Raw genomic sequence first — 14,642 nt, forward strand, 5'->3', positions numbered from 1 at the left:
ATTGTTTCAATCATGATATTAAATTTTTGCAAATATATCGAAATTTCCTAATATTCGTGAGTTCAATATTGACTTGTGAGATGAATCACATTTCTAGAGTACCACAAATAATTCAACATTATATAAAAAAAATATCAACAAAATATAATATAAATAGATAGTAATAGAGAATAAGAAGTTATACAAGCTTTTTAAATTCTAGTATAAATGATAATTAAAGAAACGTATAATTTTTTTTTGTATTATAACCTTTTAAATTCCATACAATTATTAATATTGATAATTGATAATTAATTTAATATTTATAATAATATATTAATGCGTAGTTTTTATATTTGTAAAATTATTGAGCGACAAAAGTATTTAAAAATATTCGATATTTTCAACCTAAACATAGTTCAATTATAATAATCATTTGTCAAAGCAACCCTAGTTCAACGGCTAATTGACATATACGTCCAACTAAGAGGATGTAAATTCGAATCCCCTCCCCAATCTATTGTAATAAAAAAAATTATAACAATTATTTATTAATCAATAAAAAAAATTATAATAATTATTTATTAATTTTTTGAATATTCCAATACAAGTAAAAAACGAGAACTCAAAGAAGGAAAAAAATACTAACCATCAAATTATGATATATCATGAGAAAATAAAACATTTAAACATTGTTTCGGTGGGTGACTACTGAGAATTTAAATTAAAATCGTCATTTAAAATTTACATAATAATAAATAATTAGTCAATATTAATTTTTTCAACAATGTATGAGTAGAGATTAAAAGTTAAATAAATAAATAAATAATGGATTGATACATAATTCGGCTGCTTAAGAAATACTGCAAGGGTTGAACTAAAAATAATAATAAAAAGAAAATTAAAGAAAATACAGGAATTTGAAAAACGTATACGAGTCCCACTTAAACAAAGTCCAATAACATGCCAAATAAATGATGAAAAATGAATCGCGTGCTCAAATTCAGTTATTACGAAAATTTTCCGTTCTTCCTCCACATTTCTCTCTCTCGATTCGAACCTTTGGGTTGCGGATGCGAGCAGTGAGTGCTTGAGCGGTTTACGAAAATGAACAATCAAAGCCAAGGGTTCATTCAATGGCAATGGCGTTGGCTGCTACAATTTCTTCCCCAAAACGAAACTCTTCGCAGTTGTAACGTAGTAGCAGCTCTCTCTCTCTTTAAAAGCTACGCTGTCATGGAAGCTGGCCATCTATATTTGCCTCTCTTCTCTCTGATTCTCCACCGCAGCTCTGTATTCATCTCCCCCATTTTCTGTTTCTTCCGGGGGAGAGGTACATTGCCGAGCCAGAATGAAATACCGCGGTCCTCGAAGGGTTTCTGCAAAATGGATTCCCTTCTTTTGCCTCTCCTTCTTCCTCTTTGGGATGCTTCTCACTTCCAATGGCAGGTTCACTTCTCGCTCTAGGTCTTATGTTGGGCGCATTGTTTGCGTTTGGTGACGAATTTGACCTAAATCAACAGGGGTTGTTTGTTTTTTTGACGAGATTTTGGTATTGGAATGATGTTTCAGGATATGGACGCCGAAGCAACAGGATTCGTACGTTGTCTCCCGCCTACAACATGAACAACAACAACTCCGAAGCGTTTCTGAAGACATCGCTGCGAATGAGGTGAGCATCGCAAGACTCGTTTCATTGTTTAAAATTTAAATTGTTGGGTTTTACAGTGAAAGCTTCTATTTATATTTGGTTTTGATTAATCGTATAAACCTGCGAAGGACAAGGCAGTATTGTCGGAGGTTTACAAAACCCAGGAAGCAATTCAGTAAGTGTTCATTTGGGTCTCTTTATTTCTTGATCAAATTTTTTATTCGTCTTTTAAATTGATCATCTCTGTTCTGTGTGGGGGGCGTTAAAGATCTCTAGACAGGAAATTTTCTACGCTTAAGATGGAACTGGCCGCGGCTCGGAAGGCTGCACCATCTGCAATCAATGTGTCATCAGATAGAGACCATTTCCCAAGGAAGAGGATGTTCATGGTAATTGGAATCAACACGGCCTTTAGCAGTAGAAAGCGGCGTGATACTATAAGGGAGACATGGATGCCTCAAGGTATTTGGCTCTATTCTACCAAATTGTATGTGCTGTATGATTGTTGACATGTGGACAAATAATTAATTTGACTGTTAAAAGAAGTATGAAGAAAGTTTATTGAAATTACCCTTGGGATGGCCCTTGTGACAAGGACGGAGGAAGCTGTTCCCAATGGAGGTTCAATATGAAAGCTTAATACATGAAGACCTTTAATGTCTCTTGGAACTCTCTCTATGGAAATGGTGGGGCGGGACCGGTAGATACCATGAATTATTTATATTTATTCCAACGTATAACAATTGGAAGATTACTCCCTGTTCTTATGATCACTCTCAATGTACAGATAAAAACATGGACAATATTAGCCATTTAAGGGCTTGACGGTAAGGACTGGGATGTTTAGAGATACCATTTAATAAGGTTCCGTGTTTAAGTACCTGTTGCCTAATAGGATCATGGGATGTTTGGAGTGATATCATCAAATAAGGCCCAAGTTAAAAATTTAATGACTTTAGAACTCCCGTAATCTCTCGAAATTGTCCTGAGCGAGCGAAGCCTCCTCAGGACCATGGGCATAATGGAAGGAGTGGATCTCGACGCCACGGACATATAAAGAAAAAAGAACCATATTTTAAGCCTTAGTTATATTTATATTATAGCTGGGAAAAGTAACTAACTGTTTGGTCAGGGAAAAAACTCTTGCAATTGGAGCGCGAGAAGGGAATTGTCATAAGGTTCATGATTGGCCATAGGTAACAATAACATTAATCCAGGTTACATTATTTGTTTTCCTTCTGTGGAATTGATAGAAGTTATGTTTGTATAATTTAAACAGTGCAAAGTCCAACAGCATCTTAGACCGTGCCATTGATTCAGAAGATGCTCAGCACAAAGATTTCCTTAGGCTGGTAAGAAAGCACCCAATACAATGTATGGATGATTAGAATCCTACGAATTGAGATGGAATTTTGTCTTAGTCTTGCATTTCTTCGTAGGAGCACATTGAAGGGTATCATAAATTGTCTGCAAAAACAAAGATTTTCTTCACCACAGCTGTTGCAAAATGGGATGCTGACTTCTATATTAAAGTTGATGATGATATCCATGTCAATTTAGGTACGTATTACCTCTTGAAATCTCTCAAAGTTACCGGTCATGTAGTGATCATGTGAATAATGGTCTGGTTTCAATTTGCTTGTCCTTTTTGACTTATAGCTTAGAGCCTGATTGATAACTATTATATGTGTATTGTCTTTTTAGGTGTATTAGCTACAACTCTTGCTCGTCATCGTACTAAGCCGAGAGTGTACGTGGGATGTATGAAATCTGGACCTGTTCTTTCTGACAGGTAATTCTGTTGGAGGCTTGATTAGAGTTAGAATGTACATTGTACCATTATGCTCGCTTCAACCATCTTATAGAGCTGAGGAAGGGAAACATGAGCTTTAGATTTGTATTTATTTCAGTCCTCCCTACCCTTGTGCTAAAATAACATTCCTTCACCGGGTTCTTGCACTCTTCTTTTCGTAAATGAAAACCATATCAACGGCTCAGTATTAATATCAACATCCTGCAGTAATGATGGTATGCTACATGTGATGTGTACTGAACAAAAATGCTCTGTCATGACAGGAATGAGAAATACCATGAACCAGAATATTGGAAATTTGGGGAGGATGGGAACAAGTATTTCAGACACGCGACTGGGCAGATTTATGCAATCTCAAAGGATTTAGCCACTTACATCTCAACCAACCGGTGAATACAATTGTTTCATTAACCATCATATTCAATTTAGAAGCATAAGAGCTACCAAACGAATTCCATCCGAGCAACTCTATATATGTTGATTTAAAGTTGTAAAATGTACTGATCTGTGACTGCAGGCAAATATTGCACAAGTACGCCAATGAGGATGTATCACTTGGTGCATGGTTCATCGGTCTCGAGGTTGAGCATGTCGATGACCACAATATGTGCTGTCCGACATTACTAGGTACTCTTACCAAACATGATAACTGTTAACTTATTGAAATGGTTCATTATTGCTAAAACCAATCGTTAGACTTGTGGTAAAAAAACATTCACAAAAGTAACGGTCACAAGGGGTCATCAGATTTCCATGCATCTAACCGTCACGAGAGTAACAATTGAATATCAGGGAAAACCAAAAATCGAAGAACGTATGGAAGAATTAGAATGGGTGGAATTGTTGATGGGTCTATATTTGTGTGAATGGTGAATGATGCAGATTGCGAGTTGAAAGCACAATCAGGGAATGCTTGTATTGCATCATTTGATTGGAAGTGCAGTGGGATCTGCGAGTCAGTGGAGAGAATGAAATACGTTCATGAGAAGTGCGGGGAAAAGAACGACACTGTGTGGACTGCTTCCTTCTGATCGACGACCTTGTAAAGTTTTGGTAGATTTATATATCTATAGAGAGAAGAGAGATGTTCTTCCGGCATTCACAAGGGGCTTCAACATCTGAAGAAAGATTGCTGCTGCTGCTGCTTCATCAGCTCCCGTGGAAGCCATGTGAGAGAGATGAGAGAAGAGTCATGTTTTTACACTTTATAACCAATAGCTAATAGTAATCCCAATACCAACATTGTTCTTAACGTATTTCTTGCAACTCTCTCTCAGATTGCTTAAATAAGCGTTAGGTCTAAATTACCATATTATCCTTGATTATGGATAGAATTTTTTAAGGTCGTTGATTTTAAGGTTTATCTTTTTGTCCCTAAAATTTACCTTCTAATTTGATCTTAAAGTTTGGAAAAAACAATTTAGTCCTTCAAAATTTAGCAAGTACCTTAAAATATGGTTGTTCTTCAGATATATAAGATCAGGTTGGTTTTTTTTTCGGAAGATTAAAAGAAATAGTGTGTTATACGTCCGCATTAAACAATTTGATTAAGTTTTTTTGAATTGAAGGGAAAAAAAACATAGCTTTTAAATATTGATAAAAATAAGACAAACTTAAAATTCAAAACTAATTTAAATGTAAACTAATCTATTATAAACCAATTTACACTTTAAAGTAATTATGAGTCTAGGATGCTAGGTAGAAAATGAGTTATCTCTCAAATTTTTTTTTTTTACCATGGTAAATATGACAAAAACATTTAGTAAAATTAGCAAAATGACAACTACATCTAGGTTTTTAAAATATAACTCTTTTGGTACAATCTTAAAATGGCAACTTTATCGAAATGATATATATGTGTAATATATATGACTATTAATACATGTGTATGATATATATCTGATACACTACTAATATGAGTGTTTGATATATTTGTAATATATATGTGATATATACCTAATAAACTATTAGTATAATTGTCTGATATACTACTGATACGAGTATTTATATACTTTGAAGAATGTTCTATTAAAAATGTCGATCGGATTTCAAATTGGAATACGGGCTACAGCTTTGCTATTACTATTACGCAACACAAAAAGACCAATTTACCCTCCTTCACTCGATCATCCAAACAGACCCCATGTGACCACCGACAGCACCGCTCTGCCAGCTGGCCCATACCGAAAACACCGTGTTTTTTCCTGTACTACATTACCATCCTCCTTTTCAATGCAACCGCAGCTATACAAACGACACGTGTCGAAACGTGCACGTGGCGGGCTTAAACTCGTTAAAATTATCGAACCAGTCATGCCAGCTATGAGTACATTCACAGAGTGAAATAACTCTACGCGGTTTAATTTTAACACCGCAATTCCAGGCTTTCCCTCGCTGCAACTGATTACGCTTTCACTTTACTCTTTATTATCAAACCTTACTTCTCCTACTTCTCTCCATCTTCTTGCATTTCCATTTTGATTCTCTCTTCCAATCTTCGAATCGAAGAAATCCATGGCTCGATTCGCGCTTCTCTTCGCCCTCTGTGTTCTTCCCGCGCTCGTCGCCGCCAGCCGGCCGGTCAGAACTCCGTTCGTCGTTCGTGGTAAAGTATACTGTGATACTTGCCTTGCCGGCTTCGAGACCTCCGCTACCACCTACATTCACGGTATCTGATCTCTCTCTCTATGCTTCCTTCTTGTTGAGTGTTGAAATCTAGCGATCCGTGCCTGTTATTGCTTTGATTTCGTCATTTTGTGCAAGAATAAGATGCGTAGTGGTCGAGGATGGATTTAGTCTTGGATTCTCGTCGATTACTGGCTTGCTTATTAGTTTAATGGAGTGGATTTAATGTGCTTGAAGTGGATGTGGTGTTTGGATCTTGACTACTGTCTGATGGCATGTGCAATAAGCGAGGATTTCGTTATAGGGATTATTTTACTCCAAATTCGTGTTTTAGTATAAGTGTGTTTCTTTACTTGAGGTATTATCGGGGGTTTAGTTAGTCAATGCCTCTTGCTGGTAGCGAGAAACGGATCTATGTTTTTTTGTTTACGCCATTATCTGTCTTTTTCGTGCATATCTTTTATTTTTTAAGCAATTATGTTCTAGATCCGTGCGCTTGCGTGAGTACTTTTCTATTCATTCTGAATTTAAATACTCACAGCCGGTTATCTCAGCAACTTTTTTCTTCTTCTGATTCCCATTGCTGTTGAATGTCTACATTGATGAACATCTACAAATGCATTATAATGGCTGCAGGTTTCTGTCTCATGTTCCATATGTGATGTGGGATGTGAATAGTTCTTTTATTTTCTCGTGTACTTATTCTGCTTCTTATGTGATTCGATTTGTTTACATAAGATGCGTTCAAAATAACATCAATTGTTAATGATCCTGGTTGCAGTCATTGTCTATGTGCTTTTTTTTCAAGCACAACAACGTGTGGGGTGAGGATTAGTCCTCCAACCTTTAGCTCGAAGATATATATCTTAATCACCTGATAGGTCAAGTTGGCTTCTGTGTTATCTAACAGATCAGCTTAAGTTTGGCTAATTTAATACGGTATTACTAAGCCCTTAGGTTTGACCCATGTAGGTCATTTTCTTTTCTTTTAAATTTTAATATAATGGTCCATTTGTTGGGTCTTGGGCTAATTTCCAAGCCCCATAAAGCCCAAATCCATAAGGGAGGAGAGTGAGGAGGTTGGTCTATCAAAGTACCACTGCTCCTACTTTCATTTCTAATTATTGATGATGTGGTTTAGTATAAGTGAATAATAATACTGAAGTTTTTGGTACTCTTGTAATGTTCAATATTTTTCTAAGAAAAGGATATTGGGTTGTGTTTGTCACTCGAAACATTTTATTTCTGTATCTCCTGGTTCTTCCCATATCACGATTGTCTACTATTGTTTGGTTCTTTGTTGGTAACACACGTATTAGTGAATTATAATCACTATTTGATCAATGGGCAACATAGTTGTAGCACACATTTATCAAGGATGCTAACCAATCTTGATCTATATCTTCATAAAATAATTATTAAATCATCATGGTGTAGTGGGTTGGAATAATGTTTTTTGGTTATTAAATCATCACTAGGTAGGTAGATTAAAGCTCAACATATAGGTTATTAATATAAAAGTAGGAGATGGTGATATATTAGAGAATTTAGTTTTAGCGTTCTGCTTATAATATGTTAATTGTCTAGTTAGTTCATGGATAGAAACTTATCAACAAATTGTTCTAATTCCTCGCAGGTGCCAAGGTCAAAGTAGAATGCAAGAACAGAAACACAATGGAACTTCTCTACAGCCAAGAGGCCACAACAGACTCCTCAGGATCTTATACGCTCTTGGTCAACGAGGACCACGATGACCAAGTTTGTGATGCTGTGCTAGTCAGCAGCCCTCAGAAGGGGTGTTCATCAATATCCGAAGGCCGTGACCGTGCCCGTGTGATCCTCACCCGCTACAACGGTATTGCCTCTAACGACCGTTTTGTCAATGCCATGGGTTTTGCAAGAGATGAAGTCATGTCTGGCTGCAACCAAGTCCTCAGGCAATACCTAGACATTGAAGATTAGATCTCTGGTTTTAGTTCTACAATTACTTAGTTGTATTTCTGGAGGTATAATTACCCTGTTCTACCTTATGCTATATCTGGACATTGGATGGTGTTACTTATTGCATTGTTGAAAGATGATTAATATGGTTTGTTCATTCACTTTATTATTACCAATGCCAGGATGATGCTATCAGTATCAACATCATTATTTATAAGTATAAAATAGTGAAAATAGTCTCAATTTTTATTTATTTTTCGTCAATTAATTTTTGCAATTGATCCTATTAACTCCGATGTTAGGTAAATAACTTTAAAAAATCTTGTTTATCCACCATGTCATAACTTTTATATTAATTGATTGTTGTCATTTCTTTGACTCATACATCTACTTTTATTTTAATAATAAAGTTTAAATGTTATCTTGGTTGGAAAATTAATTTTGGTTTGAACATATATGACCACAAAAACTAAAGTTATGTCACAAAAATTAAAGTTAATGTACGTAAAAGCATATTTACAAAAATGAACCATTTTAGTAAATGAACCAAAATTAATTTACAAGAATTAAAATAGTATTAAACTATAATAATAATAATCACCATCATCACTTTTGTTTAAATAAACCTAAAAATTGATTTTGTTTACGATAGGAGAACAGTAATATAGTAATATTTAACAAAATTATATTATTCATTACAATGTATTTTGTAAATTTTTAAGGCTAAATTACAATAAATAAATAAATATTTATGAACTTTGCCATTGATTTAAAAATACCTCATACTCTTTCAAAATTTTTAATTATACCAACAAATATTCATTAATATTTTGAAAATAAATTAACATGGCAGAAAAAGAGGTGTCAGTATGCAATATCAGTCATCACGTAAATTAATTTTTTTAGTAAAACATTTGGGGGTGGGGGATCGAACTCAACTTGGTTGAAGATGTATGTCAATTACCATTGAACTATGCTAACTTTGGTAAAGTAAATTAATATTATTTAATATACCATTGTATTAATTATTATTTTTTCTTTTGATGAAATAGTAATGGGTTATGTTATAAATGTAGTCTCAAAACTTCGAGACTTTCAATTTTGTAACTTAAAGGGTCTAATATATTTGTAAACTTTCAATTTTGTGTATAATAAATTTCTAAACTTTCAATCTTGGTTTAATAGGTCAAACTTGACCTATTAGAAATTTTAAAAGATTTTCATACACAAAATGAAAAATTTTTAAAAATGTATCGATACAAAATTGAAATAAATTCGTTAATTGAAATAAATAGAGATTTGAATGATCTCACTCATCCAAAAGAACAAAAATTTGATTATCTTTAATTTTATGTCTTGACCAAATTGCTCGACTTTGACCTCAATATTAATTGGAAATATGTAATTATGTTAAAATGGTCAAAACTGACGACTAAAAAAGAATACCGCTTTGGACTCCCATAATTAGGTTTCAATACAAATTTAACTTAATTTTTTTAATAATTAAAACCTTCATTGAATTTAGTTCTTATTTTTTAAACAACATTATAACTTTTATGTCACGTGAATTAATGTAGAATCACGTTTTCCCTACTTAAAAACACAAATTTTATAATTGAATTGAATTGAATTTGAGGTTCATATTGTCCAAATAGTATTAAAAATTGACATGCCAAAATGAGGCCAACTTTTCAATTATTTGGCCCATTTTGACCCAACGCCCTCCCCCACCCACTAGAATATTATGGTCATATTCTTATTATTCTTTTTCCCACGTGTTCACAAACACCTACCCAAAATTTCATTAGCCAAAATAGTTACTTAATTTTTGGAGTTTTCAGATTTTACGCCCCATGTTTTTTATTTCTTATTCCCCTCCTTCAACCAAGAAAAAAAGAAATACAAATAATTAATAACAAATCCGTGGTAACTAGTATATCATATCTATAACCGTAAGAATGAAACACAACAAAAGTTATTTATTATTGACATTCGAATCTCACCCCTATATACTGAATTAAAAAAAATTATATAAATATGTTTAGTAACCCTTTATTATTTAAGATTGAAATTTTAAGTTAAATATTAGATTTTGTTATGTTATATTTATTATGATGTTTTGGGAAAAAAAATTAAAAACATGTATAAGAAACCAGGAACTTGATTTAATTATTTTTAAAATTTTTATACAGTTTAATTTAGAAAAAGTAAAAAACCAAAAATAGAAATGGTTGTTTTTTAAAAGAAAAAAGAAAGTTATGAAACAGTGAGAAACTCACCCACATCTGTAAAATGTTCTTGGATAAAACTAAAATTTAAAAGGGAGCTAATATAAAAGTTAAGAAATTAAAATATTAAAATAAATAAATAAAAAGCATTCATACAAAAAGTGGGGCCGGAGGTAGGCGACTGAAATCTTGAATCTCATTTTTTTTTCAATTTAAAATCATATATAAAAATATAATTTCGTTTACTCCAAGTTAGGTAACTTTATTTTTTCTTGCTAAAAAAAAGGCTTTTTTTTTTTTGGTTGAGGTTGCTTTTAGCATAGCCAGATTTTGAAAGCGACCCATCCCAACCTCCTTATTTTATTTCAATTCAATTAATAATATTCATTTTCTAAATAATTTTTTATTGGTAAAATTAATAAATTCTTGGGTTTTATTAATAATAATAAATAAAACCTTGGGTTGGTAAGCCGTAAGTCAGGACTTGGCTTGGTCCTTTTGTGCTCTCCAAAGGTTGTTTTGTTCCCATAGTACCCCAACCTTCTCACTAATTATTTACCTTAAAAAAAAAGTTTACATTCTATTTTCATTCTTTAATTTTTATATATTTGAAAATTTTATTTTGTTTTTATTTTAAGTAATGAAAATTATGTTTTGTTGACTATATATATTTTTTTCCTTTCTTAGTTTAAAGGGATGTACAGATTTAATGTTGCGTTCTTTTAACTCTTATTAAGTCGTATCTAAAAAAAACTCTTCAAAATATAATTATGAATAAAATTATTGAATTTTACACAATTTCATATAGTTTTAAGATATTATTTATTCAACCTAGTCATAATTTAGTTTTCAATTAATAAGTTAAAAGTAACAGTCTATATTAGCAAGTCTTTTGTTTTAGTAAACATCCCAACAAATAAATTTAAATAATTTCATTTTAAACATTTCCTATTCTAAATAAAATAAATTATTTAAAATTATTTTTTCGGATTTCAAATAACATGATCTAAAATAATTTATTAAACCTTCTTCATTTTAAGAAAAAGGGTTAAAACTTAAAAGAAAAGAAAAATGTGTCACTTCAAAATTAGAAGAGAAAGAACTTTTTTTTTAATTACCAAAAAGGGAAATTTGATAACAAAACAACAGAAAAATTGAACTAAATGGAACCTGCCACCATCAGAGACCTTCTTGGAGAGATCCTGGAAAAAAACCAGAAGCCTACAAAATTGATTGTCTGTTGTGTACTATAAATACTTGTCAAGTCTCAATTCTCACTGTTCTTATAAGGCGCCACCGATTTTCAATCTCTGCGTCGATTTTTTCTATACTGATTTCTCCTTGTTTTGTTCATAAATCATTATATTTGGCATTTCTTCAAAATTTCCGCCGAAAACGACTCCATTTTTTCACTTCTGTAACCTCAATCGCCTTCTCCATCGTCTTCCCTTAACCCCTTTTCTTAATTTCTCAATTAACTCTAACCCCGTTTGATTTCACTATTTCTCTGCCTCGGTTTCTTCGCAGGTACGGATTTCTAACCTATTTTCTTCTGTCTCAGATCAACATTTTTCTGTATTGCATTCTCTCTTTGTTTGGGTTGCGGTGCTTGTTTTACTACTTCTGGGAGTCTGTTTCTTTGACTTTTATTTCTTTCCTGTGTATCGGCCCTTGTTTTGTTTGTTTTCCTGGAAAGTCTGATTTTTGTTCATGATGATTTTGTTGATATTGGCGTTTGAATTTTCTAGTTGTTGATGATTTTGATGTCAGCATTTGAATGAATTGAAGCAAAAATGTTCATAGGCCTTAAGTGCATTTCTGACCGCAAGTATCATAGAGAATAATGTTCTCTCCTTCACATAACTGATATCGTTTTGTTTAGATTACAAACTTACAGTTCTTGTTTATTGGTATGAATTCGAACTTTCATCCTTACTCGGGATCATTTGTTATTTCCAGAATGGCTGCTGCAGTATTTCACCAATCTCTCGGGACTTTTCTTCCCCACGGACAAACTAATAGTAATTTGACAAAATTGAATTCAAAGTGTTTCAAGTTGGAAGTTGGGGTCTTCAGAAAGAATACTCCTAGATCCGGCAATATGAACATAAGAGCAATTCAAGCGTCTTCTTCTCAAACTTCAGTTTTTGATCCCATTTCATCACCTTCAATCAACACCACGGATGACTCACAGAAGAAACATAGTAAGTTGGTTTAGTTCCAGTGATTATAATTTCGAATTGAGGAAGCTGTGTGTTTGCTGGTCACTCTTTTATTATGGCTCTTCTTATTTGGTGCATATCTCTATAACATCTTTGATGCTAATATTACTCTGCACTTCAGATGAAGCGGCTTTGATCTTGATTCGACATGGAGAATCGTTGTGGAACGAGAAAAACTTATTCACCGGGTGTGTTGATGTGCCACTGACCAAGAAAGGTGTGGAGGAGGCAATTGAAGCTGGCAAGAGAATCAGCAACATTCCTGTCGACATGATCTATACATCTTCTCTCATTCGTGCACAGATGACTGCCATGCTTGCCATGACACAACATCGTCGTAAGAAGGTAATTAGAGACTTTTAAATGATTTGGAGTTGAAAATCTCTATTGATGTAACTTAAAAGTTTTGGCACCCTGCAAACCTTAAAAATGCCTACTACTGAAGGGATTCAAATTATTAGTTAGAGTGGAGAAGTTGTTCTGTTATGTTTGGACATATCTTCATTTTATTCTTCTTGCTGCTTTTACATTTCCTTTTATTAGATACCCTTTTTAACTAAACATTCATGAATGCACATAGGTTCCAGTCATTATTCATAATGAAACCGAGCAGGCAAGGGTCTGGAGTCAAATATTCAGTGAAGAAACAAGAAAACAATCCATTCCAGTTATAGCATCTTGGCGACTGAATGAAAGAATGTAATTATCACCGTCATTGTATTCCATTTTGTTGTTCATTTTAACATCGCCGAACTTTTTTTTCTAAAAGAATGCTGTTTACAGGTATGGGGAACTACAGGGTCTCAATAAGCAGGAGACAGCTGATAGATATGGAAAAGAACAAGTCCACGAATGGCGTCGGAGTTATGACATTCCTCCTCCCAATGGCGAGAGTTTGGAAATGTGTGCGGAGAGAGCTGTTGCTTATTTTAAAGATCAAGTATGATGGCTGCTCTTTTGCTAGTGTCCTTTTTTATTTGATTGCATCTTGTACTTCTTTTGATAATCGAGATTCATCGAGTCAGTTTTCTTCACCTGATTGCTAAAGTTTTCCCTTGCAGATTGTACCCCAGCTGCAATCTGGAAAGAATGTAATGATTGCTGCACATGGAAACTCATTGAGGTCCATAATTATGTATCTAGACAAACTAACTTCTCAAGAGGTAATGGACCATTGCATTATCTTGGTTTTACGATTTTATACGCTGACTTTATGCAGCTATATATATAATAATATGTGAACAATAATATATTTCAGGTTATTAGCTTGGAGCTATCAACTGGAATACCCATGCTCTACATATTCAAAGAAGGAAACTTCATTAGGAGAGGAAGTCCTGCAGGACCTTCCGAGGCGGGTGTTTACGCTTATACCAGGGTACGCAAATTAGCTTTTCTCATTTGTTCTCCAGACCACCACCACGACATTGGTCGACCCTGTCCCACTGTGTTATTACGGGTTTGAGCGAAACAGATATAAATGATGAAAAATACTCTTTATCCAAGTCTAAAAGAGCAGCTCTCTAAGAAATTAAAGTCAAGATACCCGAAAACGATTCCCCTGTTAGACTTTCTATAATCCTTGGAAAGTAAGGAGAGAAACATAATGAGTTCTAACTCTTTTCTGGGCTGGGTGTGGATTCTGTTATAGATTAAGAACTAAAATCTATTACCACTGGAATATTTTGCAGAGATTGGCTCTCTACAGACAGAAGTTAGATGAGATGTTAAATTAAAATATGTTGCAAAAATACAGGTAACCATCAATTCTTACCTCTTTTTTTCCACCTCATTTCAGTTTCATAATTTCATTTGGCTGAGTCATGTGTATTTTTGTTTGTTTTCAGGATCTTGCCTTCCCATTGCACTATCAACTATTAGTGACGTGCTTTTGTGGTAAACTAGACTGCAAGGAAAAAGGAAAAAATTGCTGTTCTTAGAAGAAACAAGTTAGCACGAAAAATATTGTTTTAGTTTCTTTTCTCCTCTTCTTTTCTCCTCGAATTGGAAGTATACGAATAGTTTGTGGATTCTTCTTTGTTTGTTTGTTTTTATTGTTCTTGTTTCGGGATTGAATCTTATGCCAAATCATGTAAGGTGAGGTTGAGTAGCAATCCCCATTTTAGTGTAGGCAAGTGTTCATTAATAATCCTTGAAAAGAAGTGATGTTTCTCAATGGCTAT

The 14,642-nt window shown here is 33.6% G+C and overlaps 3 protein-coding genes across 3 annotated transcripts; all 3 read left to right on the top strand.

The window, feature by feature from the left end:
* The first annotated feature begins 969 nt into the window (after positions 1 to 969).
* Positions 970 to 4,806, top strand: LOC111004577 (beta-1,3-galactosyltransferase 7). Its single transcript, XM_022275625.2, has 11 exons — positions 970 to 1,428; positions 1,552 to 1,651; positions 1,759 to 1,805; positions 1,899 to 2,092; positions 2,763 to 2,826; positions 2,910 to 2,982; positions 3,070 to 3,190; positions 3,335 to 3,422; positions 3,707 to 3,832; positions 3,961 to 4,070; positions 4,326 to 4,806. Exons 1-11 carry the CDS (start codon positions 1,331 to 1,333, stop codon positions 4,472 to 4,474), a joined length of 1,170 nt encoding a protein of 389 aa, XP_022131317.1. The 5' UTR covers positions 970 to 1,330; the 3' UTR covers positions 4,475 to 4,806.
* A 1,028-nt stretch (positions 4,807 to 5,834) lies between these two features.
* On the top strand, positions 5,835 to 8,170 carry LOC111005016 (pollen-specific protein C13). Its single transcript, XM_022276360.2, has 2 exons — positions 5,835 to 6,111; positions 7,705 to 8,170. Exons 1-2 carry the CDS (start codon positions 5,958 to 5,960, stop codon positions 8,028 to 8,030), a joined length of 480 nt encoding a protein of 159 aa, XP_022132052.1. The 5' UTR covers positions 5,835 to 5,957; the 3' UTR covers positions 8,031 to 8,170.
* A 3,247-nt stretch (positions 8,171 to 11,417) lies between these two features.
* On the top strand, positions 11,418 to 14,635 carry LOC111004782 (2,3-bisphosphoglycerate-dependent phosphoglycerate mutase 1). The gene is made up of 9 exons (XM_022275963.2): positions 11,418 to 11,764; positions 12,197 to 12,441; positions 12,581 to 12,804; positions 13,040 to 13,158; positions 13,243 to 13,399; positions 13,521 to 13,622; positions 13,718 to 13,837; positions 14,151 to 14,215; positions 14,307 to 14,635. Exons 2-8 carry the CDS (start codon positions 12,198 to 12,200, stop codon positions 14,193 to 14,195), a joined length of 1,011 nt encoding a protein of 336 aa, XP_022131655.1. The 5' UTR covers positions 11,418 to 11,764; position 12,197; the 3' UTR covers positions 14,196 to 14,215; positions 14,307 to 14,635.
* Positions 14,636 to 14,642: the final 7 nt, after the last annotated feature.

Source organism: Momordica charantia, assembly GCF_013281855.1.
Source record: "Momordica charantia cultivar OHB3-1 chromosome 8 unlocalized genomic scaffold, Mcharantia_2.0 BLBB01000008.1, whole genome shotgun sequence".
NCBI classification, from domain to species: domain Eukaryota; kingdom Viridiplantae; phylum Streptophyta; class Magnoliopsida; order Cucurbitales; family Cucurbitaceae; genus Momordica; species Momordica charantia.

Bases quoted from the DNA above. Each gene is read 5' to 3' on its own strand.
- LOC111005016 (XM_022276360.2), top strand. From the start codon at position 5,958: ATGGCTCGATTCGCGCTTCTCTTCGCCCTCTGTGTTCTTCCCGCGCTC. The intron at 6,112-7,704 runs GTATCTGATCTC...AATTCCTCGCAG, and splicing joins CGCTACCACCTACATTCACG to GTGCCAAGGTCAAAGTAGAA.
- LOC111004782 (XM_022275963.2), top strand. From the start codon at position 12,198: ATGGCTGCTGCAGTATTTCACCAATCTCTCGGGACTTTTCTTCCCCAC. The intron at 12,805-13,039 runs GTAATTAGAGAC...GAATGCACATAG, and splicing joins CACAACATCGTCGTAAGAAG to GTTCCAGTCATTATTCATAA. The intron at 13,159-13,242 runs GTAATTATCACC...TGCTGTTTACAG, and splicing joins TGGCGACTGAATGAAAGAAT to GTATGGGGAACTACAGGGTC.
- LOC111004577 (XM_022275625.2), top strand. From the start codon at position 1,331: ATGAAATACCGCGGTCCTCGAAGGGTTTCTGCAAAATGGATTCCCTTC. The intron at 2,827-2,909 runs GTAACAATAACA...TAATTTAAACAG, and splicing joins AGGTTCATGATTGGCCATAG to TGCAAAGTCCAACAGCATCT. The intron at 3,423-3,706 runs GTAATTCTGTTG...CTGTCATGACAG, and splicing joins GGACCTGTTCTTTCTGACAG to GAATGAGAAATACCATGAAC.